Source organism: Nycticebus coucang, chromosome 22 (genome assembly GCF_027406575.1).
Source record: "Nycticebus coucang isolate mNycCou1 chromosome 22, mNycCou1.pri, whole genome shotgun sequence".
In the NCBI taxonomy this organism is placed as follows: domain Eukaryota; kingdom Metazoa; phylum Chordata; class Mammalia; order Primates; family Lorisidae; genus Nycticebus; species Nycticebus coucang.
This window is the reverse complement of record NC_069801.1, coordinates 8878530-8904572: the sequence shown is the minus strand read 5'-3', so window position 1 is coordinate 8904572 and position 26043 is coordinate 8878530. Positions and strand designations below refer to the sequence as shown.

General features: G+C 50.8%; 1 protein-coding gene across 2 annotated transcripts in view; it reads right to left on the bottom strand.

Moving 5' to 3' along the window:
- Positions 1-7116, bottom strand: part of TNFRSF1B (TNF receptor superfamily member 1B) — a 40375-nt gene extending 33259 nt beyond the window's left edge. For both annotated transcript variants that reach the window (XM_053575044.1, XM_053575045.1), the window contains exon 1: positions 6977-7116. In XM_053575044.1, the coding sequence (XP_053431019.1) occupies positions 6977-7054 (78 nt within the window). In that variant the 5' untranslated portion in view covers positions 7055-7116. The remainder of the gene's footprint in view (positions 1-6976) is intronic.
- Positions 7117-26043: the final 18927 nt, after the last annotated feature.

The following is a 26043-nucleotide window of genomic DNA, read 5'->3' as shown; positions in this document are numbered from 1 at the left end:
ACCCCTGACTCCCAGCCCTGGGCTTTGTCCACTTCTGCAGCCTCTGGCCTCTCTCCTGAAAGGCATTTGAGAAGGTCTCACTGATGGCCTGGGACACCCTCCCCTGTTCACAGTCTGCCTAAACGGCCAGCGAGTCCCTCCCTTCCTGCTCTGCTCTCAGGAAGGCTCTCGGTTCCCTGAACCCATGGCCATATCAGCCTTACCCTGGTGGTGGCCACTGTCTGGATGGCACCCCCTGAGGATTTCTGTCCTGTCTCTGATCAGAGTAGCCAAGTCAACCCAGGGCCCTGGCTACAAACAGAGCAGGGGGCTGCTAGGTCTCCCAAGGAACCAGCAAACACTCCTGAAAGGGATGCACGCTGCTCCCCTCAAAGTCAGGCGCACTGTCAGTTTTCCTCAGCAGAACATGACCTAGTGTCTGGTACTAAAGCCAATAGTCGCAGGGAGCTGGCCCTCCAGGAGCCTGAGAGTGGCTCTAAGCCCCCTCCCACGCTGTGAGCTGGCCAGCTGACGGGCCTTCTGGCTCTAGCAACGTAATCATTCATCCGGTTATAAGCCTCCAACCCTCCTCATCTGCAAAGAAGATATGGAGTCTCAGAGAGGCAGTGTGGTTTGTCACCATCCACAAGAAAGCAGGGCCAGAGCCAAGGCCAGAGCTGGGGTCCGGGGACACACAGTTAACTGGAGTTTTCCAGCATACCTGGGGTTCCCACTTGGAAGACTCACACTTCAGAACCCCAGACACTTCCTCCTGAGCTCACAGTCGAGTGCTCTAAACCACAATGACGCCACCACCAGCTGTGACATCATGATGTGCTACAGTGGAAAAAGATTGTGGGCCTCAATGGGGGAGGGGGTGACACTTGCACTTCAGAGCCCCAGCCCTGCAGTCAATTGCTTGGCAGAGGGAGACAGATGCCCAAAGCTCTAGGCTGCAGGGCTCAGAGCCAGAGCGGAGGGGTGTGTGCCTGTTACCGGTGACAAAGGACTTCTTTGAGGAAAATACCCTCCTTGCTCAAGGCTTCCTTGAACCTGTGGGTTTGCAAACAGCAGGCCCTGAACTGGATGCTGACAGTGAGGACTTTCCCACCGTCTGGGGAAAGGGTCTAGCTTGTGAATTGGAAAAGGTGCTAACTAGATACCAAGGGGTGGAGCAGCAGGAATATATGATGCCAGAGGATTCTGCATCTCCTGATACCTTTGGGAGCTGAGTCAAGGAAATAACCTCAACCAAAGTAAGTGGGATTGAGGTCAACACAAAGAGAAGATGATAGAACCATGATATTAACAGTGGGGAGTGCCACGCTCTCCTTCCTGGGGACAATTTACACCCTTCACCCCCTAATCTCTGGCCTTTGTCAAGTGCACACAAGATGACATTTCCCTAACATTCTGGGAGAATGTTGAGGCCAGTGGTGTTAGGTTTTACAGATAGGAATGCTTAGGCTCAGAGAGGTTAAGTAACTTGAACAAAGTCACACAGTGAGTTGATAACAGTGCTTATATGGAAACTCTGATCTCCTAACACTCAAGCCAGTGCCCCTTCCTTGGAGCCATGCTGTCTTGGAACTTGGAAATCAGGGAATAGACAACATGACCTCAGAAGAACCCCCTACCGAGCATGCCCTGCTTGGGGTCACAAACAACCTTCATCGTCACGGAGGTTAGAAATGGAAGAGGTTTCAGAGACCACCTGCAATCTATCCATGCACGTCTTGCAAACTGAAACCTTCTGCCTCCCCTCAATACTATACCAAATGTGTCTCTTGCTCACCCCAAAATGGCACACAGCAGCTGTCACTCACCAAAAGGGGTGGAGAGGTGACCCCAAAGCCTTTTCCCCAATGTGGAGGTCCTAAGGCCCCTCAGTCAGGCAGATGGTGTGAGAGGAAGGCAGGTAGGAGGGAAGTTGCTCCCAGGGACTCTGGGCAATTGGTGACAGTTACCTAAGCTTTGAGGCACTCCAACTCAGAGCCAGAGAGTCTGACTGCATGGGGATCCTAACCTTAGCCTGAGCACTGTCCCAGGAACCACTCGGGTTAGGCCTACAAAACCATAGGTAGGACCAGAAAGCACTTTTCATCCTGACAACCAGCCGGTAAGGTGAAATTTCTTCCCATTTTAGAGATGAGAACACAGAGGCTCCCAGGGATGGAGAGACTTGCCAAAGTCACGTCTTAGCCAGTAATCAGCAAGGTAGGTCTATAGGTGAGATCTATCTGATTTGGAGGCCTGGCCTTTCCCCAGTGTCAGTTCTGCTCTCCTGTGCCCAGCAGAGAATGTCCAGAACTGGGAACCCCAGCACCTCACTTTGTCCCTGCTCACCCCATGGCAGCCCTCTCCTACCCCAAGCCCTGACTTCCCTCTCTGCCTACTTCTGGGCAAATCACATGTTTACTGAGTCACTTCCAGTGGGTGGCCCCATCATGTGCCAGGCTGGGAGATGGGGAGTGTGAGCATTCTGGGGGGAGGACCCCCAGACTCAACAGATCCCACAGAGCAGGGAGAGGGGCCCATAGAAATAGCCTAAGAGAGGGAAGGAGACCAGAACCCAGCTCTGCCACCCCGGACTTTAAACTCTCCTCTCTCCTCATATATAAAACAAGGTCATTGTAAAGGTCAAACGAATATTTTTTTCACATTTATTCAATATTTTTTGAACACCTACAACATGGACGTGGCAGGCATAGTCCCAGGCCAGTGGTTCTATATGAGGACATTTTTGATTGTCACACTGAGGGGGCTGCTACTGGTATCTAGTAGCTAGAGGCCAGGGATGCTGCTGAATGCTCTACAACAAAGAGTATGTGGCCCTAATGTCAATGGCACTGAACCTGAGAACCCCATTCTAGGCTATGGTCTGTAGCAGCGAATGAGTCTCTGCCCTCACTGTGCTTACGTTCTTGGGAGAAGACATACTAAAAGTGAAGGAAATAAATACAACAGATCAAGATTTTTATGTAGAAAAACAAATCAGGTCAGGGAGTGAGAGTACCTGGCAGGGAGGTTTTCTAGGCAGGATGGTCCATTTGTGCAGAGGCAGTAGGGAATGAAACCAGGGCAAAGTAGTGGGAAGAGCATGTAAGGCAAAGGGGAAAGCACATGCAAAGGCCCTGTGGCAGGTATGTGTGTGGCAGGTGTGTGTGCAGCCAGCATGGCATAAAAGTGAACTGAATATATGTCACTTCTCGGCCTTTTGGCTAAGATCAAGTGTAAAAGTGAGCTGAATATAATACACCCACTGTCGCTGGCAGCAACACTTCTCCTCCCACCCCCACCACGCCACTGCCCTGGATGCTCCTCCAGGAAGCATCGGATAATAAGGGCCATAATGTGTCATGCAGCCCTAGAGAGGGACAGTCTTACAGGGAGCCACTGGGCTAGACCCCAGGACAATAGTCGGGCCCACTCTTCAACACCAGAAGGCTAGGCAGGTTCCCAGCCCTCCACACCCACAGGGCTTACAAGGAGGGCAGAGTGGAGAACAAATGAGAAAGCGGAGACTCACTCACTGGGACCAGGTCACAGGGGCAGTCAGGACAGAGCCCAAGTGACCTATAGGCAGTGTGGCTCCTGGAGGGCTAGATCCAGGTAATGGTCACCTTGGGGTACCCAGAACTAGGTACTGGGCTGGGCCTGGAGCAGGTGTTCATGAAGATTTGGGGAATGAATGAACGAATGGCTCTGCATTAGGGTGCCTGGCCTCCTGCCCACTGCTGTCTGCCAAGAGGTGCCCGAGCACTAGGCCACATCCTCACTGAGCACACAGCCTCCCCTCTGGGATGCAGGGCAAGGGGCAAAGGGCAGAGAAGTGGTGGAAGAAGGGAAGAGCCTAGGGGCGAGCAGGTACCCAGGTCACCCAAGACTACTCCAATGTCCAAGCTAGGAGCCCCAATCCCTCCCCTAATCAGAACTGGCCCCAGGCCCTGGGTGGTAAGAAAGCAAACAGCAGCTCCTCAGCCCCAAGACTTTCAGGGATCAGTAGGTTCCAGACCTAGCAGGCAGAGACCACCCCCAGGCCCTGCCCACTGCCATCAGAGGGTACCAACCACACCTCTGCCCTGTCAGCTTTACTGGCATTTGTCATATGAATAAATCCTGAGAACCCACTGTGCTCAAGACTGGCTGGGGGCAGGAGAGGGGATATAGGTATGGGGAGCATAGAGTGAAAAGAACTCTGGAATCAAGCAGAAATATATTCAAACCCCACCCTTCACCCCCAGCTCTGCAATCCTGGGAAATGCCATCACCTATCTCTCTGGTCCTCAGGTTCCAGGTCTCTCAAAGGGAACAGCACCACAGCTTTTTAGAAGTTGTCCTAGGGGAGGTTTCAGTGCAATTCTGTGGCAAAATACCTAGCGCGTTGCCTGGAGCTCAGTAGGTGTTCAGAAAACAGGAGCTATGGTGGTGCCAATAATGAAAAGGAGAAGGAGCCCATAGTCCTGGCCCTCAAGGAACCTTCCAATCCACTGAGGTGGATAAGACACAGCTAGATTAAAAGGCAGAATGGAGGCTTGGCGCCTGTGGCTCAAGCGGCTAAGGTGCCAGCCACATACACCTGAGTTGGTGGGTTTGAATCCAGCCTGGGCCCGCCAAACAACAATGACGGGCTGCAACCAAAAAATAGCCGGGCATTGTGGCGGGTGCCTGTTGTCCCAGCTACTTGGGAGGCTGAGGCAGAGAATTGTTTAAGCTGAGGAGTTGGAGGTTGCTGTGAGCTGTAATGCCACAGCACTCTACCCAGGGCGACAGCTTAAGGCTCTGTCTCAAAAAAAAAAAAAAGGCAGAATGGAATCTGTCTTCAAAAGGAACAAAAGGTCCTCAGAGTCCCAAGAGAAGATCAAATCCAACTGTGAAAATAAGAAAAGGATTTCCTGGAGAGAATGGCATTTGCAAAGGGCCTTGAAGGACATTGCTAAGGGGGCATGTCACACAGAGGTGACATGGGCAAAGGCTCTCTACACAATGATGCCATGACCACCATCACAGGTTGCATAGGGGTGAGGACTGTGTGTGTGTGGTGCGGGGGGGGGAGGAGGGAGCCCAGAGAGCTCACTCTGGCCTGGGAAATCTGGGGGAGTCTCTGCCTCGGCCACTGGGAGACACAGGTCGCTCCCCAGGCAGGCAGATGTGCTTCAAACTTGAGAAGGGTCTCTGCCTCAAGGGAGAGGGGCTGGGCTGGGTGACCAGCTAAGTGGCTAAGGCAGCAGTCCACTCAGGCAGTCCCGGGAGCAGGCAGTCTGAGCTGCAGCAGGCGCTGGTCAGGAGGGGAAGGAAGTGGCAAGGAAACTCCACAAGCAATTTCAGGACTTCAGCCTGCATCTTGCAGAGCCTTGTGGCTGCCCCACACATCCTGCCAGGGTTCCAGAAGGCCCTGGGGTTCACCCAAGCAGACTCGAGCTCAGTGGCAGGACTCTCACCCCACCCCCAAGGTGAGAGTTTGTGGTAGGAGGACCACAGAGGTCTCCATTCACACTCACCCTCACAGCTAGGATTCTCCTGAACCAAAGGTCACCCAGAACCTCTGCTCGGGCTGCCTCCCCCAGACCCACTCCTGGTCACTCCTGGCCCCCACTGTGGGTGAGTCCATTCTAGCATGATTGCCCCCCATCTTCCACCCTTGAGAACTTCCACCCTCTTTGGCCTTGGATCCCTGACTCATAGCATGTCACCACAAGAGGCAACACCACCTCCCACCTTCCTCCCCAGTCAAGACATCCAGACAGATCAGCACAGCATGTGTCCATCAGGGTAGGCTCATGATGAAGGGATGAATGCTCACTCCTCCCCAGACACTGGGGGCTAAGGAAGAAGATGCCCCATTTGAGGGAAGAACTCTCCCCATGGCCTTCCAAGAAATACAAGTTCTCCTCTGGGAGGCCGAGGTGGGTGGATTGCCTGAGTTCAGAAGTTCGAGACCAGCCTGAGCCAGAGCAAGACCCCACTGGGTGTTGTAGTGGGCGCCTGTAGTCCCAGTTACTTGGGAGGCTGAGGCAAAAGAATCGCTTAAGCCCAAGAATTTGAGATTTCTGTGAGCTGTGATGCCACAGTACTCTACCAAGGGCGAAAAAATGAGACTCTGTCTCAAAAAAAAAAAAAAAAAAAGAAATACACTGTTCTCTGAGCCTCAGTTTTCCCTCACTGTAAAATAGGGTTACTATACTATGGAGACAAAGAATGTCAAAGGACACAAAGAGACTAGACCTTGCCCTTATGGCAGGTGATGTCAGCACTCTGTAGTCTCTGCTCTCTCCATTTTCTGGGTCCCCTTGGAGACCACCTCTGCATTGCTTGATAATCAGCCCAGAAGATTTCCCTCACCTGCCCTGCACCCAAGGCCCATAGAGATCTGCCTTTGCAGTGGCCCCTGGACACATCAGGAGGAGGATGGAGAAGGAGCCCAGGCAAGGTGCGAACGTGCCCTTATTAGGTCTTTGTACACACCTGGTCCTGTTCTTCAGACACACAGCCCCAGTATTTCTAAGAAAGAGGAAAACCATAGCCCAGAAGAGGAGGAAATCTGAAGAAGGTGCCTGGTGTGGGCAGTGGGGGCAGCGCCCCAGTGCAGCCCCCTACGCCCCCCGTGGGAGGGAAGGACTGTCGACTGTCGAAGCAGTCCCAGGGGCAAAGGAGGAGGGTCCAGGATCCAGCGGGGATCTGGCCAGGGCGCGCTGATGAGCCCGGAACGCCCAGGTGTATGTGTGCTCACGGAGGAGCCGGGGCGCTTCCTTGGCAAGTGGGGCTGCGGAGCCAAAGTTCTCTCCCGGCTGCATGTGTACCAGGCCCGGGGTCGCCAGGGGGTCCCCGAGGCGCGTGGTGCGTGACTGATAAGGGTGAAGAAGGCGATTCGGGGCCAAGGGGCCCCCGATCCACGACGGCGCCACGAGAAAGTGTGGCCCAGGCACCCGAGGGCTTAGTGCCGGAGGGATGGGCGCACGAGAAGGCTGTCCCCTACGGGGCCACACGAGTCACCTACCTGGGCGGGCACGGCGTGCCCCGCGGCCCAGAGCTGTAGTCCGACGGCCAGCGCGGCCCAGAGGGCGGCGGGCGCCATGAGCGCAGGCGTGGTCCGGCGAAGGCTCGCCCTCGCACCCTCTCTCCAGGCTCCAGGAGCCTCGACTGAAAGCGAAAGCCGGTCTCAAGTACCGGCTGGAGGGCTGGCCGCGGGGCGGGGCCGGGCGGGGCCAGCTGGTCCCCCAGCCTCTTGGACACGCCTCCTCCACGCCCCCTCCCCAGACGGTGCTGAGCACCAGGACCCACAGGCGACACCTCAGCGTCCCTCTTAGCGTTCAACTTCCTGCTATCGCCCCCTACCCTTGGAAGCATCGTTCCCCGTGGGGAGTAGGAGACCTGCTGTGGGAACAGGTTCCCTCTAGCTTTGTGACTGACCAGGCTGGGCCTCTCCTCTTGCTCTGCCTCCATCTACCCTTCCCAGCTCCCACAGGCTTCCCGCTGCCTTGGGAGAGGGGCACTAATTTGAAAACCTCCCCCGAAGCTGACACCGGCTCTGGCAAGGACCACAGGGTCTCCAGATCATTCACTCATTTAGACTCTGGAGACAGATTACATGTTCTGAATCTCTGCACCGACCTCATGGGGCTATTTTGTAGAGTAAGAGATTTATAATACACACAACCTGAGCAAGAGGGAGACTTCATTTCTACAAAAAGAAAAAATAGAAAAATTAGCTGGATGTGCTGATGGGCACCGGCAGTCCCAGCTACTTGGGCAGGAGGATCCCTTGACCCCCAGGAGTGGGAAGTTACAGTGAGCTATTGTGATGCCAAGGCATACTAGCCCTGGTGACAGAATGAGACCCTGTCTCAAAAAAGAAAAAAGATTTATGACATACATTATATAGATTTATTATAGGTATACTTAAGTACTTTTGTAACCCAAGTACTGTATAAATATTAGGTGTTATGGGTGGCGCCTGTGGCTCAGTGTGTAGGGCGCCAACCCCATATACCGAGGGTGGCAGGTTCAAGCCTGGCCCCGGCCAAACTGCAACAAAAAAATAGCCGGGTGTTGTGGCGGGTGCCTGTAGTCCCAGCTACTCGGGAGGCTGAGACAAGAGAATCGCCTAAGCCCCGGAGTTGGAGGTTGCTGTGAGCTATGTGATGCCATGGCACTCTACCAAGGGCAATAAAGTGAGACTCTATCTCTACAAAAAAAAAAGTATTAGGTGTTATTACTACTATTCATTTGTTCACTTATCTTTAAACATCCTTATGAGGGAGTCTTTCCTCCCAGCACACAGGGCAATTCATTTTTTTTTTTTTGAGACAGTCTCATTGTGTTGCCCAGGCAGGCTAGAGTGCCATGGCATCATAGCTCACAGCAACCTCAAATTCTTGGGTTCAAGCAATTCTCTTGCCTCAGTTTCTCGAGTAGCTGGGACTACAGGTACCTGCCACGGCACCTGGCTATTTTTTCTATTTTTCATAGAGACGGGGTCATACTCTTGCTCACGCTGGTCTTCAACTCCTGAGCTCAAGGAATTCACCCATCTTGGCCTCCTAGAGTGCTAGGATTACATGCGTGAGCCAGTGCACCTGGCGGGACACACAGGGCATTTCTGAGAAGTGGGGGTGGGCAGGGTGGAAAGAGACACCTATTCTGTTTTCCTGTTCCCTCATTGCAGGCTGCCTAAACTGTTACAGAAGCCCCCATTGTGAGCCACCAACCCCATGACGGGGAGGGGACGACAAGGATGGTGCTACTAGGTGCTGAGTGAGAAACTGGGAAGTGACTCTCAGGGAATGGAAAACCCCACCTCCTGACCAGGAGATGGGAAATCACCTGGTTCCCACATATTTCTGCCACATGAGCCACACTGAGGGTGCGGCTGCCACGAACTACACCCTTAACTCTGCAGAGCGGTCAGCTGCTGGAACAGCGTGAAGATTTCGCCTGGCCCTTAATAGCCCTCACCTGCAAGCAGTCTTGAGGCCTCCCGGATCCATAAGAGAGAGCCATAGGACAGGAATGTGATGTCATCTGGTGGAAGCAGGGGCCATTAGATCTCCCTGATGTCCCCACACACCTCAAACCCAGTAGGTCCAAGTGACTTATGCCCTCTGTACCCTTACCTCCCAAACATGAGCCTTCTCCTGAGATTAGTTCCCCGGGAACTAATTAGAGCTTCTCTCCTCATGCAGGATGACCCAGGCTTGAGGGCAGCTGACTTCTGTCTTAACTCTGCCAAGCGCAGTTCTTGGCCCCTAGAGGGTCAGGCCCAGGGGTGAGGGTTTTGGGAGTAAAGGGTACCATGTTCCGTGGCAGTCAGAGTTGTCACCCACTTGGCATCAGGGCCTTTGGGAGGCAATTTCTCCCTGGAGGCCCTTGTGCAGGTTTCTTGGAGACATTCTTGCTGATTCCTCTGCCCACGCTCCCCAGCACCAGGAAGGCCTGAACCTCCTGCCAGCCACAGTTTGCCAGCCCCTTTGGCTCCTTCGAGAATGGCGGTCTCCCAGAGGCCTCCTCCCTCACCAGGAAGCACTTTTGAGTAGAGATGACTTAAGGCTGGCTCCTCCGTGGGGTCCACCGTTGCTCTGCCCTTTGCTCTGCACCTGTAGAGCCTGGCTCAAACCCACTGAACTGCAGGTGTCTTTATCAAGCACCTACTGTTTACCAGCCTTAGGGTGCTGGGGACTCAGCAACAGACAAAGCAGACGAGAACCTCCCATCAGTGTTATGGTCCCTAAACTCTGCTTGGCTCAAGATAAAGGGATGTGCTCCTTCCTCTCCAACGAAGGGCACAATGTTGCCTCATTCCCCCAATCCTTTCTCCTGGGGTCAATGGCATATTCTAGCTGAACAAGTTTGGCTCTTAGCATGGCCTGAGCAGTGGCCCAGGACTTTCTCTTCAGGATGGGTGCTCAATCTTGACACCTACCACATTGTACTTGCCATTGGGGAATCTGGTAGAACTCAGAAATGACAGCAGGGGCAGTCCTTTCAACATCTGCCATGGCTGGGACCCCTGGCCCATCTCCTCTTGCCCTGCAGCCCAGCCCTGGCTCTCTCACTTGCGATACTCCAGTGGCCTTTTTTTTTTTTGAGACAGAGCCTCAAGCTATCACCCTGGGTAGAGTGCTGTAGCATCACAGCTCACAGCAACCTCCAACTCCTGGGCTCAAGAGATTCTCCTGCCTCTGCCTCCCAAGTAGCTGGGACTACAGGCACCTGCCACAACACCCGGCTATCTTTTTTTTTTTTTTGGTTGCAGCCATCATTGTTGTTTGGCAGGCCCAGGCTGGATTTGAACCCACCATCTCAGGTGTATGTGGCTGGCACCTTAGCCGCTTGAGCCACAGGCGCAGAGCCTCCAGTGGCCTTTAGGCGCTGTCCCCCTCATCTTCTGTCCACACTGTGGTCGGGGCCAGCCTTCAAACCATAATGCTCTGGATGAATTGCTCATCCATTAAAAAAAAAAAAAAACATAATACATTCATGCCATCCCCCACCCCTCCACCTCCCAGTCCTGCTGTTCTCAACCAGGAGGGGATTTGGCAGTTTCTAGAGGCATTTTGGGCAGTCACAGTTGTACGGGGCAGGATAGGGGCTGCTGGCACTGAATGGGTAAGGCCAGGGATTCCACTGAACATCCTACAAGGCACAGGATGCTCCATAACACAGAATTACTCTGTTTCCCCTCAAATAAGACAGTGTCTTATTTTAAGGTGTGCTCCCAAAGATGCGCTAGGTCTTATTTTCAGGGGACGTCTTATCGTTCCTGTAAGTAGGTCTTATTTGCGGAGGATGTCTTATTTTCGAGGAAACAGGGTATCTAGCCCCAATGTTGATAATGCCAAGGTTGAAACACTTGAACTAGCCCATGGCTTCCCACAGCCTTCAGAATTGAGTTCAGCCTTCTGAGTCCTGACCTGGACTGCCTGCTGGGCAGATCAACACCGTGACCCCAACTCCACACTCAACCCCCTGGGCACCAGGGTAGCTCTGAGTCCTTACCTCCATCCCTTTGTCCACGCAAATTCCTCTGCCTGAGGTGTCTTTCTCTTTGTTTTTGTTGTAATCACCTACTTGTCTCATCAGTCACAGCCTCACTCACCCTCCTCTGTGAAACTGACCACACCCTGCTAAGCCTGGCAAGGTTGTACAGACCGTTAGCATAACACTCACCTTGGTATTACCATTCATCTCTTACTGCCCTTTCCTCTCTTAGTAATTGTGATATTAGCAGATGACTTGCACAGTGGGGAGGGGCAGGGGGGTCCAGTTTTATGGTACATAGTTTATACCTTATACAGCTTGTAAGGAGTTCAGTGGATTCAAACCCAGTTTGGCAGCCTCCATTAGCCAAGGGTTGAGGGTCAGGAAACTCAGTCCAGCCCAGTCACTACCAAGCCCTACCCACCTCACCCAGACTCCCAGCCCCACGATACAGAAGAAGCCTCATTCACTCTGGGAACAGGCAAATGTCCAACAGAGATAGGACTGTGCTCCTCTGGTCACCAACTCTACATGCACAGTTTCTGAACCCTTGGCCTGGAGTTCCCTGGAGTCTTTCCTCATGTCCAGCCCAGCCCACAGCCCTCAGAGAGGCCCCTGCCTTCTCACAACCCAGCAAGCTGAGGACGGGGCTTCTGCAGCAAGCGGGTATAGATGGCTCAGCCACAGCAGTGGTGCAAGAACAGCCAGGCTGTCCACAGTGTTTACTGAACACCTACTATGTGTCAGGCGTTCTAGTGGGCCTTTGGGAAGAATGGCCCTCCAGCTTCAACCAGCATTAAGAACCACCTGGAAGGTAGCTTAAACATACACATTCCTGGGCCCTATTCTCATGTCTATTGAGAGACCAATGACCTGGCTTATTTTATTTATTATATATTTATTTATTTATTTTATTTTATTTTTTTTTTTGTTGGGGATTCATTGAGGGTACAATAAGCCAGTTACACTGATTGCAATTGTTAGGTAAAGTCCCTCTTGCAATCATGTCTTGCCCCCATAAAGTGTGACACACACTAAGGCCCCACCCCCCTCCCTCCATCCCTCTTTCTGCTTCCCCCCCCATAACCTTAATTGTCATTAATTGTCCTCATATCAAGATTGAGTACATAGGATTCATGCTTCTCCATTCTTGTGATGCTTTACTAAGAATAATGTCTTCCACTTCCATCCAGGTATTATTTATTTATTTTTATTTATTTTTATTTTTTTTGAGATAGTGTCTCACTGTCACCCTAAGTAGAATGCCATGGTGTCATAGCTTACAGCAATCTCAAACTCTTGGGTTTGAACAATCCTCCTGCTTCAGCCTGCCAAGTAGCTGGGACTACAAGTATGAGCCACTGCACCTGGCCATGACCTGGCTTTCTAATGAGCCCTCAGGTGACTGAGGAGCACCTGTTGAAAAACCAAAAGGCCAGTGTAGGTGCAGCAGGTGCCGTGGCTGAAGGCAGTTTGGAAAACGTGGCAGCGTTGTGCTGGAAGGAGGTCTTTATACAACATTCTTTTTTGTTTTTGTAGAGACAGAGTCTCACTGTATTGCCCTCAGGTAGAGTGCCGTGGCGTCACACGGCTCACAGCAACCTCTAACTCCTGGGCTTAAGCGATTCTCTTGCCTCAGCCTCCCAAGCAGTGGGACTACAGGCGCCCGCCACAACGCCCAGCTATTTTATTTTTTGTTGCAGTTTGGCTGGGGCTGGGTTTGAACCCGCCACCCTCAGCATATGGGGCCGGGGCCCTACTCACTGAGCCACAGGCGCCGCCCTATACAACATTCTTATCTGAGTGAGTTCTCCCAGTCAGCCACAAAGCCAAGTCCTTCTAACCTGGCCTCTGCAGGACCCAGTGGAATACTGTCTTGCAGGGCAAGGACTCCCTTGGGTGGCAGGATCCCTGCCCCTTCCCCACCAAGCCTGGCCCACTGCCAGAGCAAGCGACTGTTTCTTGCCCCAGTTAACTCAGCTTCTGAATGTGCTGGGCCAGCCCCTGGATGACTCATGTCCTAAAATCATGACATGAGTCAGCCCATGAGTAGCCCAACCCTGCAACTGCCTCCTTCATCTGGCCCTCCCACCTGCCCTAGGGCCATGTCTTAGACCTGGCTGGCCATACCAAGCTGGGCACTGGGGTACTGGACCAAGAAACCCTCACCAGCTTCCACCCCTCACCAGCTTCCACCCCTATCTCCTTCCAAAGAAGGGAAGGGTACAGCGCTCTCTTCTCCCAAACCCTCAAAGAGAACTCCAAGCCTTCTCCTTCCCCTACTCCACTAAAACCTCCCTGTTCTGGACCAACTCTTCCCCAGACCCAACCCCCAAATCAGTCCCAAACCTTCTGGAACCCTTGGTTTCTAAACCCAGCAAATGGGACCAGCTAAGACTCTCATTCACAGGGAGGTGTGAGCCAATGTCTACCCCTTTCGGAGGTTCAGCATCCTCATCTGTAACGTGAGGGATGGATTGAACCAGGGGAGTCAGGCAAGCTTCTTCCTAAATGCCAGCTTCGCTTGGTGTGGCTGCCTAGGGCTCAGTGTTGAGAAGGATTCTGAGCCATGATATGTCTCTGCAGAACAGTTGCACCTCCAGTAGCCAGGTGTGCCCTGGGTGGAAATGGTCAGCCACAGCATAATCACCCAACCTATGCCATCTCTAGACTAGGACCAAATTCCCCTCCTGTCCTAATGTTTAGGAATTGTACGGCTTCCATGAGATATGGGGAGGTAGGGGACAGCAGGGCTGGGCTGGATTCCAAACCCCTGCCTTCGACGGTACAAGGTGGCCACACCCTTCCTGCAGGAGTGACTGCCCAGACAGAGGGTTTACAGTTTGCCTTTGTCCTGCCTTGGTCCATCTCCTGATGGGAAATTCTCTTTTTCACCCTACTACAAACCATGCTGCTGTATTTTACACCCAGCATTTTAACTGTGCATTATCTTTGTTTGGATTTTTTTCTTTTTTTAATTAAAAAAATTAAAGCCAGGGCGGGCTCAGTGGCTCATACCTGTAATCCTAGCACTCTGGGAGGCTGAGGCAGGTGAATTGCCTGAGCTCAGGAGTCTCAGACCAGCCTGAGTCAGAGTGAGACCTCGTGCCTAAAAATAGCTGGGATTAAAAAGTATATATATATTTTTTTTATGTTACTATATATAGTAATTCTAGCACTCTGGGAGGCCGAGGTGGGTAGATTGCCTGAGCTCACAGGTTCAAGACCAGCCTGAGCAAGAGCGAGAGCCCCATCTCTAAAAATAACCAGGCATTGTGGCGGGCGCCTATAGTCCCAGCTACTTGGGAGGCTGAGGCAAGAGAATCACTTGAGCCCACGAGTTTGAGGTTGCTGTGAGCTATGATGTCACAGCACTCTACTGATCTCATAACCCTTGACCCCTCTGGCCTATTTCCGGCACCTGTGTGACTCACTTCCACACTTGAGTCCCTGAGAGAGGCTTCTCTAACCCCTCACTAAAATAGCTGCTTGTCTTTTCTTCATAGCAGTTCTCGTAATTTCCCTACTGGCTTATTTTCTGCTTCTCCCCTGATGGCAGGGAGCTTGTCTGTTTGGCTTTCCACTGTGTCCTCAGCACCTAGAAAGCAGCACAGATACGGATTCGGTATTTCAAAAAAAAAAAAAAAAAATTGGCTGGGCGCAGTGGTTCCCGCTTGTAATCCTAGCACTCTGGGAGGCAGAGGCGGGTGGATTGCCTGAGCAAGAGCAAGGACCGGTCTCTCCTAAAAATAGAAAAATTAGCCATTGGGAGACAGAGGCAAGAGGATCTCTTGAGCTTGAGAGTTTGAAGTTACTGTGAGTATGATGCCACAGCACTCCACCCAGGGTGACAAGTGAGATTCTATCTCAAAAAAAAAGAAAAAAAGGATTGTAGACTCTCATTAAAGGGCTGTTGAATTACTTTTTATTCAAATCCTTCTATTTTATAATTAACAGGGAAGTCTCCCACTTGTAGTCCCTCAGTTGTAGTCCCCTGTGCTTCTGCCCCCAAGGCAGCCATGACTCTGAGTTTGCTGTTTCTCTGGAGCCCATTTTCTCCCTCCACATATAAACGCACAGGGTGAGTGGGACTCTGAGCCTGTGTCTACATGTATACAAACAGCGGAACAGCGGCCATGCCATCCTGCCTCGTTTCTCCCCCGCTGCTGTGTTTCTGAGAACTTTCCATCTTGACAAGTTCAGGTCCAGCTTGCTCTTCTTGCCTGTTTTGGGGTGGTGCCCCCTGTGCCTGCCCTGCTCCCTTGGAATGGCCCTCTAGACCATTTGTATTTGGACTCCCTCCCACTTGCTGCCGCTCACATCCGATCTGTCTCCTAAGGCACAAGGCTGAGGGTTTCTCTAGGTTGCAAACCTAGAAAGTAGAACTGCCTGGCGGATGGATGGGTTTGCACATTTTCATTTTCACCAGGTCCTGACAAATTGTTCTCCCCAGACGCTGCACCATTTACACGCCTGCTGGGCAGTGGGCCAGGAGCATGGGAGACTCCCACTGCCTGCACCTGCGGGGGTGTTTGATCTTGTCAGTGGGTTTCCTTTCACAGCCTTTTGTATTCTCAAAGGGCTTTGATACTCCTTTCCAGGACCCAACTTGTAACCCGGAATCCCTCCAACCTCACTTTCCTCCCCCTTTCCCTTATCCTCACTCTCCCCACAACCACCACCCACCCCACTAATTCCTCCCCCCTTACTGGTCTCTGGACCATGACTCAGAGAGAATCCAGGGCTGCCTCTCCACTATAAACACCACTATATATTCCAGCCTCAGTTTCCCTGCCTCCCCTGGGCCCCTCTGAGTTCTTCATCTTTCTTTATTGTCTTTTTTTTTTTTTTTAATTTGTTTTTTTTGAGACAGAGTCTCACTCTGGTACCTTGGTAGAGTGTTGTGGGAATCATAGCTTACAGCAATCTCAAGCTCTTAGGCTCACGAGATTCTCTTGCCTCAGTTTTTCTATTTTTGGTAGAGATGGGCTCTCGCTTTTGCTCAGGCTGGTCTCCAACTCCTGAGCTCAAGTGATCCATCCGCCTCAGCCTCCCAGAGTGCTAGGGTTACAGGTATGAACCACCGCACCTGGCCAGTTCTCCATTCCTTTACAAACTGGGCCAGCCTGGCCTGGGCAGGAACATGACCCCTCTTAGTGAACCCCTCCACCTCCTCGCACCCACCTCCCCTTTTTGTAACTAGGCATTTTTTTTTTTTTTTTTTTGTAGAGACAGAGTCTCACATACCGCCCTCAGGTAGAGTGCCGTGGCATCACACAGCTCACAGCAACCTCTAACTTGAGCTTACGCGATTCTCTTGCCTCAGCCTCCCGAGCAGCTGGGACTACAGGCGCCTGCCACAACGCCCGGCTTGTAACTAGGCATTTTTGAAAATTTTGAAATTCCTTGGTATTTGATAGGTCTGTGGCTAGTCTGAACGGAGTCTTTTTTTCTACAACTTCTCTTTCATTCTTAACTTTTGTATCTCATGTGTGATCTGATGGGGCTCCTCTCTCACCTTATTTTCTCCCCAAATCCCTGCTCCCCTCCCTGCAGCAATAGATGTGTCCTTATAAAATGTGGTGATTGAATCCTTCTCGGGACTGCTGGATCCTGCAATAGTTGTGTACCTATTTCACTAACATGGGCAGAAGTCTCTCCAGGATGGCCACAGCAGCCAGGCCCCAGCTAGAGGATCCCCCCACGCTCTCCCCCAAACTTACCACCAGCCAATGTTCTGATTTTAGCCACTTTGATGGGTGGGAAATGGAACCTACTGTTACTTCATTTGCATTTCTCTGAATATTCGTGGGTTTGAGCACCTCTTCATTGCTTGTTAGTCATTTGGGTTTCCCCTTCTATGAACTGCCTATTCACATCCTTTGACCATGTTTCTATTATTTCCTGTCTTTTTCTTGTAGCTTTGCAATAATTCCTTGCATCTTCTAGCTATTAATCCCTTGTCATTTTGAGATATCACAAATACTTCCTCCATTCTATCATCCGTTTGGTGTTCTTTATCCTTTAACGAAAGAATTCTTTTTTTTTTTTTTGAGACAGTCTCAAGCCGTCGCCCTGAGTAGAGTGCCGTGGTGGCAAAGTTCACAGCAACCTCCAACTCTTGGGCTTAAGGGATTCTCTTGCCTCAGCCCTTCAAGTGCTGGGACTACAGGAGCCCGCCAAAATGCCTGGCTATTTTTTTGTTGCAGTTGTCATTGTTGTTTTAGCAAGCCTGGGCTGGGTTCAAACCACCAGCCTGGGTATATGTGACCGGTGCTGTAACCACTGTGCTACAGGAGCCTAAAAAAAAAAAAAGGAATACTTGGCTCAGCACCTGTGGCTCTAGCGGCTAAGGCGCCAGCCACATACACCTGAGCTGGCGGATTCGAATCCAGCCTGGGGCCTGCCAAACAACAATGACGGCTGCAACCAAAAAATAGCCGGGCGTTGTGGCAGGCGCCTGTAGTCCCAGCTACTTGGGAGGTAGAAATAGGAGAATTGCTTGAGCCCAGGAGTTGGAGGTTGCTGTGAGATGTGATGCCACAGCACCCTACCCAGAGTGACAGCTTGAGGCTCTGTCTCAAAAAAAAAATTAAAATAAAATAAAAAAGAATTCTTAATCATAATGTAATCAGTTGTCACTATATTACCATTTGCCTAGTTAAAATGTCTTTCCCTATCTGTAGATCACAAAGACAGTTTTCTGTATTTTTCTCTCATTAGATTAATATTAATTTTATGTCACACATCTGGGTCTTTTTTTTTCTTTTGAGACAGAGTTTCACTTTGTCACCCTCGGTAGAGTGCCATGGTGTCACAGCGCACAGCAACCTCAAACTCTTGAGCTTAAGTGATTCTCTTGCCTCAGATTCCCAAGTAGCTGGGACTACAGGAGCCCACCACAATGCTCAGCTATTTTTTGTTGCAGTTGTCATTGTTGTTTACGTGGCCTGGGCCAGGTTCGAACCCACCAGCCTCAGTGTATGTGGCTGACGCCATAACCAAAGTGCTACGGGCGCCAAGTCAACACATCTGGGTCTTTAATACATCTGGATTGCATATGGCGTGTACGTCTAGAGATGCAGTGTTAGTTGTCTTTCCTATGGAATCTTTTCTACATTTTTTTTTGGAGACAGAGCCTCACTTTGTTGCCCTGGGTAAAGTGCTGTGGCATCGTAGCTTACAGCAACCTCCAACTCCTGAGTAGCTGGGACTATCTATAGACACCCACCGTGATGCTGGGATAATGTTTGTTTTTTTGTTTTGTTTTGTTTTGAGACAGAGCCTCAAGCTGTCACCCTGGGTAGAGTGCCGTGGCAGCATCATAGCTCACAGCAACCTCCAACTCCTGGGCTCAAGAGATTCTCCTGCCTCCGCCTCCCAAGTAGCTGGGACTACAGGCGCCTGCCACAACACCTGGCTATTTTTTGGTTGCAGCCATCATTGTTGTTTGGCGGACCCGGGCTGGATTCGAACCTGCCAGCTCAGGTGTATGTGGCTGGCGCCTTAGCCGCTTGAGCCACAGGTGCCAAGCCTGCTTCCAGGTTTATTTTAAAGGGATTACTAACGATGCAGATGAAGAGATGCTAAGGGTGAGGTCTGGGGGAGGGGGCGTGACTTGCATACCCTTCTTGCAGAACGCTCCCCCTATTCAGCTGTCCAGAACTCTCCTAACTCTCCAAACTCCCACTCCAAAGTCCTGTTGGAACTTTATGGACAACTGTGCAAAATGAAGGGGCAGACCCACTCCAGGATGAGGGTTTTATGACCCACAAACAGAGATACTCTGTTTCCTGAGTCCTGGCACTCTCAACATTTATAACAACAGTCTCCCAAGTAGCTGGGGCTACAGGTGCCTGCCACAACATCTGGTTATTTTTTTTGTTTGGGCTGGGTTCGAACCCACCAGCCCTGGAGCATGTGGCTGGTGCCCTAACAACTGAGCTATGGGTACTGCCCATTATAAGGAGACTGAGGCAAGAGAATTGCTTGAGCCTAAGAGTTTGAGGTTGTTGTGAGCTGTGATGCCACGGCACTCTACCGAGGGCAACAAAATAAGACTCTGTCTCAAAAAAAAAAAAGACCTCATAACAAGAGCTGTGGGAGTTATGAGCCAGAAACTGTGGACAAAAACCAAGATATGTAACATAAAATCACAAAAGCAAACAAGGGCAATGCACTTTACCAGATACTAAACATTCTGCAAAGCACGCCTGTAAACCTAGCACCCTAGGAGGCCCAGGCGGGTGGATTGCTTGAGCTCATGTATTTAAGAACAGCCTGAGCAAGAGTGAGACCCTGTCCCTACTAAAAATAAAAAAAACTGAGGGAAGAGGTTCCCTTGAGCCCAAGAGTTGGAGGTTCCTGTGAGTTATGATGATGCCATGGCACTCTACTGAGGGCAATAGCTTGAGACTCTGTCGCAAAAAAAAAAAAAAAAGGCTTGGTACCTGTGGCCCATGCGGCTAAGGCGCCAGCCACATACACCTGAACTGGCGAGTTGAAATCCAGCCTGGGGCCTGCCAAACAACAATGACAGCTGCAACCAAAAAATAGCCAGGTGTTGTGGCAGGCGCATGTGGTCCCAGCTACTTGGGAGGCGGAGGCAGGACAATCACTTGAGACCAGGAGTTTGAGATTGCTGTGAGCTGTGATGTCATGGTACTCTACCCAGGGTGACAGGTTGAGGCTCTGTCTCAAAAAAAAAAAAGGAATTGGCGTTCGTACGTAGCTCAGTGAGTAAGGTGCCAGCCACATACACCGAGGTTAGTGGGTTCAAGCCCAGCCCTGGCCTGCCAAACAATAATGACAACTGCAACCAAAAAAATAGCTGGGTGCTGTGGCGGGCATCTATAGTCCCAGCTACTTGGGAGGCTGAGGCAAGACAATCGCTTAAGCCCAAGAGTTTCAGGTTGCTGTGAGCTGTGACGCCTCAGCACTCTACCGAGGGCCACATAGTGAGACTCTGTCTCAAAAAAAAAAAAAAAAAAATGAAATTAGCCCAAACCCAAAGAGAAAGAGGCTTGTGGGAACCCTAACTTGAAGCCAGTTGGTCAGCAACTCCAGAGGCTGAGGTGGAACAGTGACTGGTGTCTGGGGTGAGGAAGTTTTGGGGACTGAACCTTCACCCTGTGGGGTGTGATATTATCTCCAGGCACATAGTGTCAGACTTGAATTAGAGGACACCCTGCTGGTGTGGGGGAAAAAAACCACATTTTACCCTAGAAGTTCTTCTCTGCGTGGAGTTTGGAGGAAAGCACAGTCCGAGGAGGGTTTGTCTTGAAGCAGGTCTTCATTTGCAAAACGGACTCAATTATGTACGTTTGTTTATTCTTCCATATACATTTTCAAATCCGTTTGTCAAGTTCATCACACTGCAACTGTGATTTTAACTTTGATTTCACTGAGTGGACAGGTGAACTGGGAGGGAAATTGACGTCCTTATTAATTTATCCCACCTGTGAACATGCTGTGCCCTTTATTTATTCAGAGTTTCTTCTAAAGTTTTCCTTTTTCTCTGGGCTTTTGGGCGTGATGGGGGTGAAAGGTGTCAGCACTCCTCCCCCACTAGCCACCTGGACACCTGAGCCCCCATTTGAGATCTGCACTGTCTCCAGGTGAAGCGAATGGCCGGGCCTGATAGTCCTACCTTGTAAGTCACCTCAAGCAACTCACCTAAGCCCACACGGCCAGCAGCATACAGGCACATTATACAGGATGAGTCTCTCCAGAGCAAGTCTCATGACAATACAAAATTCCTGGAAGAGTTGCCAGATCCCTAGGCTGGGGCTGCTTGTCTTGTTTGCAACACCCATCACAAAGAGGTTCCACTTTGCGCAAGTGGAGAATCCCAGATTCTTTTTTTTCTTTTTTGATTCAGAGTCTCACTCTCACTATGTTGGCCTCAGTAGAGTGCTGTAGCATCACAGCTCACAGCAACCTGAAACTCTTGGGCTTAAGCGATTTTCTTGCTTCAGCCTCCCAAGTAGCTGGGGCTACAGGTGCCCGCCACAATGCCCAGCTATTTTTTTGTTGTTATAGTTGTCATTGTTTAGCAGGCCCTGGCCAGGTTCGAACCTGTCAGCCCCAAGTGTATGTGGCCGGTGTCCTAATCATTAAGCTACAGGTGCTGAGCTATTTTTATTTATTTATTTTTCATTTTATTTATTTATTTATTTATTTATTTTGAGACAGTCTCACTATGTGGCCCTCAGTTGAGTGCCATGGCATCACAGGCGACCCCCACAATGACCTATTTTTTTTAATTTTTTTTTTTGTAGAGACAGTCTCACTTTACAGCCCTCGGTAGAGTGCCATGATGTCACAGGACTCACAGCAACCTCCAGCTCTTGGGCTTCCGTGATTCTCCTGCCTCAGCCTCCAGAGCAGCTGGGACTACAGGCACCTGCCTGAACGCCCCGCTATTTTTTTGCTGCAGTTCGGCCGGGGCTGGGTTTGAACCCGCCACCCTCAGTATATGGGGCCAGAGCCCTACTCACTGAGCCACAGGCACCGCCCATGACCTGCTATTTTTTGTCACAGTTGTCGTTATTTAGCAGGCCCAGGCTGGGTTTGAACCCACCAGCCTGGGTGTATGTGGCTGACACTGTAACCACTGTGCTATGGATGCCGAGCCCCTATTTTTATTCTTAAGGCAAAAGAAGCCTAGATTCTGGCACTATCGGCTGCTGATTCTCATTGTGACCCCAGGCACATCTCTCTCCTCCCCAGGCCTCAGGTTTCCCATCTGTACTCTGGGAAGGCGGGGTTGCTTGGGGCTCTGAAGCCTGAGAGTTACAGATCCCTCCTGCAGCAGCCCTGTCCCAGCACAGTGTCAGCATGGGGCCTTGGCTCTGAGGCCCAAAAGCCCAGCTGGCCACAGAGACATGAACCAGCACTTTTTTTCTCCTTAGCAAGATCTCAGTTCAGAGTGTGAGCAGACAGGGAGTAAGGAGGAGGCAGTGATAAAGTGAGGGGGGCAATTCCCTGCCAAGCTGGGCAAGGGGTGGCTCTGGGCCATTTCCCTGGCACACAACCCAGCCCTCCCTTTGGGAAATACAGCCCTGAGGCTGGCCCTCTGCTCACCAGCAAGGAGTGTGCAATGCCGACGTCACTGACCTCATTTCCCAAGCAATTTTTCCCTTCCCTGATTCAAAAGGAGGAAGAAGTAAGTAATTTTCCCCTCGTATAACTTCCCAGTCCTCACTTATTCAGATGTGTATGAGTACATGTGGCTCCTGCTGCCCTGACCAGAGCTGGGCAGGGCTGGACGTGGATGACTCAGGGGGCTCCCTGTAATAGCTTGCAGAGGAGGAACAAACTCCCCCCATCTGCTGAGGAGCCCAGGGGCTTCTTGAAGGAGGCAGGAGTGACTTGGTCACTTTTAGTTTGTCCCCCAGGTGAAGTTTGCCTTTAGGATCTCACTCCCACGAAGGTGCACTTATTAAGCACCTACTGTATGCCAGCAGTGTGGCTGCTGCTCCTTTTCCCACAGTCTGTCAAGACCCTGCTGCTGGCCATGTGCCCCAAAGAAGGACCCCAGGGACCTTCAGCCCCCATGTATGAGTATGGAATGTCAAGCTCCAAGAAGCCTAGCAAAAAAAAAGGCTATTGTGGGCGGTTGGGCTATATCAGAAGGCATCAACTTTGCCATCACCTAGACCTGGGTTCAAGTCCCAGCCAGGCCATTTGTCCAAACTCGATCTTGGACAAATCATTACAAATCATTTCATCTCCCTAAGCCACCATTTCCTCATCTGTAGAATGGGGATAAATAACCTCTGATTAACAGGGACACTGTGAACATCAGAGATTGAGTCTGCAGTGCCTGGCACCTAGTACATGTTCGATAAATTCAGACTCAGAACTTAATGGGGCCGCATAGTTTTCCTCCCCAGAATGGAGCCCTGGGTCTCCCAGTTACAGGGGTAGGATCCCCTGGGAAGTTCCCAAAGGGCTCAACCTCACTCTTCCCCTTCACACTGGAAGGAAACCCCCCTTGGGCCCCAATGCCCCTGCAGTTCCTCTCCCTTCCTGAGGCTGTTGCAACTTCCCATCAGGGTTGGCCCAGCCCAACCCAGCCTTTCCAGCTTCCCTCCCAGCACCTACAGAACAATTTCCGGCCATGAAATTGTCTTCATCATCTCTCGATTTTCTGAGAAACCTGGAGATGCAAGCATAGGATGGGGTGATGTCTACCCCAGACTCACATCCCCTGACTCATGCCCTGGGCCCTAGACACACCACTTCATGTTACCATGAATACTCTTAATCGTCAATCTCCCAAGGGCAGGACTGTGTGTCCTCAGCACCCAATAGGGCAGAGTTTGAGCTTGGTAAATACTTTTTTTAACAAATGAATGAATAACCTTAATCCTTCCAACATCTGTTTGGGGAAGGTGTGCTTATTAAACCCATTCTAAGGAAACAGAAGCTGAGGCCCACTATCTAGGTGAGACGTCATCCGCTGGGCTCTGGGGCCTTGTTTGGTCAAAGTTAGTATCATGCGTTTGGCCCCTGCCATCCAGGCTGGCCTCCCAACCCAGCTTTGACTCCCTGGGAGTAGCACTGTATATGCTCATACCTTCCAGCCTCACCACGTTCCCTGGGACCCAGCAGGGAGCCTGACACAGAGTAGGTGCTTCATGCAGTTCTGTTACTTGAGCAACTGAGTGGCTGTATGAATGAATGAATTCATCTATTCATACAGAGATATTTCTTGTGAGGTTCCAGAACTCAGCCCTCACGGAGGTCCTGGGCCTGGGTATCCTGGAAGGCTTTCTGAAAGAGGAGAAAGGTGAGGTTGGAGATCTGGGGTTTGGCAGAGACTTCATGGTGAGATGTGCCCTTTGTATTAGGTGACTGAGGGGACACAAATGGGTCTCAGAGGGATTTTTGGATACAGGAGCTGTGAGTGGGGGGTAGCAGGGAGGGATTTGAATCCAAAGTTGTCTGTCTACAGAGTAGGAGCTTTGGGACTAACCTGTGCATTCAGGGACTCATGCAGTCAGGGCCAAGTCCATATCTGTCCTATTGGAGAAAATTTGAATCTAGTTCAGATCTAGTTTTTAGACAAAGAAACCCCAGACTTTGGCCTGTAGGCACTGGGGAGCCACTGAAGGTTCAATGAGCCTAGTTAGACCTGGGCTTGGAAAAGGAAAGGTGAGATGGGAGCCAGGAAGTACATTCTATTACCTGTGCACCTACTGAGCCCTGTGGCTGCCTATATAGTGTTCTGCAGGTCTTGGGACTCAGCAATGGGCTTCAGCACAGTGGTGACCTTGGCCTGACCCACAATGGAACAGCATGGCCAAGTGATCGGAAACTCAGACTCCAGTCAGGTGGCCCGGGTTTGAATGCTGGCTGCACCATAGAGCAGCTGTGGGACTTACTGAGCAAGTGACGTAACTATCGTGTGCCTTGGTTTCCTTACCTGTAATGTAAGGGCGATGGTAGTAACCACTTCCTAGGGCACTGTGATATTTACATGAGATTACAAAAAGCGTTAATAAATCATAGTTCTTACTGTCTTTCTTACTAAACTGTGACTTCCTGGCTGGCAGCAATGGAGCCTCTTCTTCTCTTCTGTCAGAACCTAGCCCAGCTGGGCACACAGTGGCTCTCAGGGAACTTCTGATGAATGAACCTAGCCCATAGAACTTTGGTCCACCTGTTAGTGCCCCAGTATTCATGGCAGGTCTTCTGCCCTGAGTGAGGGACCCTCCCTAGATATGTGCAGAAGCTATGAGTATTTCCTGAATGAAATGTAATTGCAGTGAAAAACAACCTCCCTCTTGACAGCCTGTTCTTGCACAGTCTGCCCACATCCCTTTGCAACTTCCTGACCAGGCTCTGTGCAACTCGAAGGGGAGCCCCAATCCTGCCCTGGAAGGTGGCAGACCCTGTCCCCCTCCTCAGGGGAGGCCCTAGGAGCCTTGGTTTCCCTGTCTAAAAATCAGATCGGAACTAGATTCAAATTTTCTCCAATAGGACCGATGTGGACTTGGCCCTGACTGCGTGAGTCCCTGAATGCACAGGTCAGTCCCAAAGCTCCTACTCTGTAGACAGACAACTTTGGATTCAAATCCCAGCCCAGGGGAAGTTGGGATTTCACTAGTTTATTTGGCTTCCTTGAGCCAACTCTAGGAGTAATAATGGTAAAATTATTGGTAGGATGCAATGAGGCACAGTGCCTGTCATATAAGATCTCAAAATTCTTTGACATCCCTTCTATCAAGGGGTGGGGTCTGTCTCCCTTCCCTCCTGAGTCTGGTAAAACGTTACTAATTGACCAATAGAACACAGCAAAAGTGAATGCTTCGACATTTTCCAGGCCCAAGTTTTAAGACAACTAGCAGTTCCCACTTCCTACCTCTGGAGTTGTTGACTCCAGGAATGCAGCCGCCATGCTGTGAGGAAGCCCAAGCTGCACCACTTGCCAGCCCTCTTGGAAGTAGATTCGCCAGCTCCCATGGTGCTGGCCCCCAGTGCTGCTGGGTGAGCAGAGATGTGCTTTCCCTGCCAAGCCCAGGCCAAACTTCAAATTTGCAACCAAAATTAATGACAGTTGTTGTTCTAAGCTACTAAGATTTGGGGTGATTTATTACATACCAAGAGATGACCAGGACAGTTAAGTCAATTACTAGTCATTTAACACTTTTAAAAAATGGAGATACACATGCTCATGTACAGGCCACTGGGAGGTGGCCTAGCAATAGCTGTAAAGTGCTTTGGCACTGAGTAAATGCCTTATAAACCATTTCCCTGCCCATGTGAGACCAGATACATAATTTGTGGGACCCAGTGAAAAATGAAAACTCTGGGCCCTCTTCTTCAAAAATGATTAATCATTTCAAGATGGCAACAACAGAGCGTTAAACCAAGCACAGGGGCCTTTCTGAGCATGGGGTCCTCTGGGACTTCACAGTTCTCAAGCCTGTGAAGCTGCAGAAGCCCGGCTGCCATGACATCCTTGTCTGCTCTGATCACAAGGCTTTGACTCTTGCAAAGCTTCCTTGTAAATAAGAACCCAACCCTCTTACCACCATTTTTAACATCATTTTTTTTTTAAAGAAAAATGAAAATCAG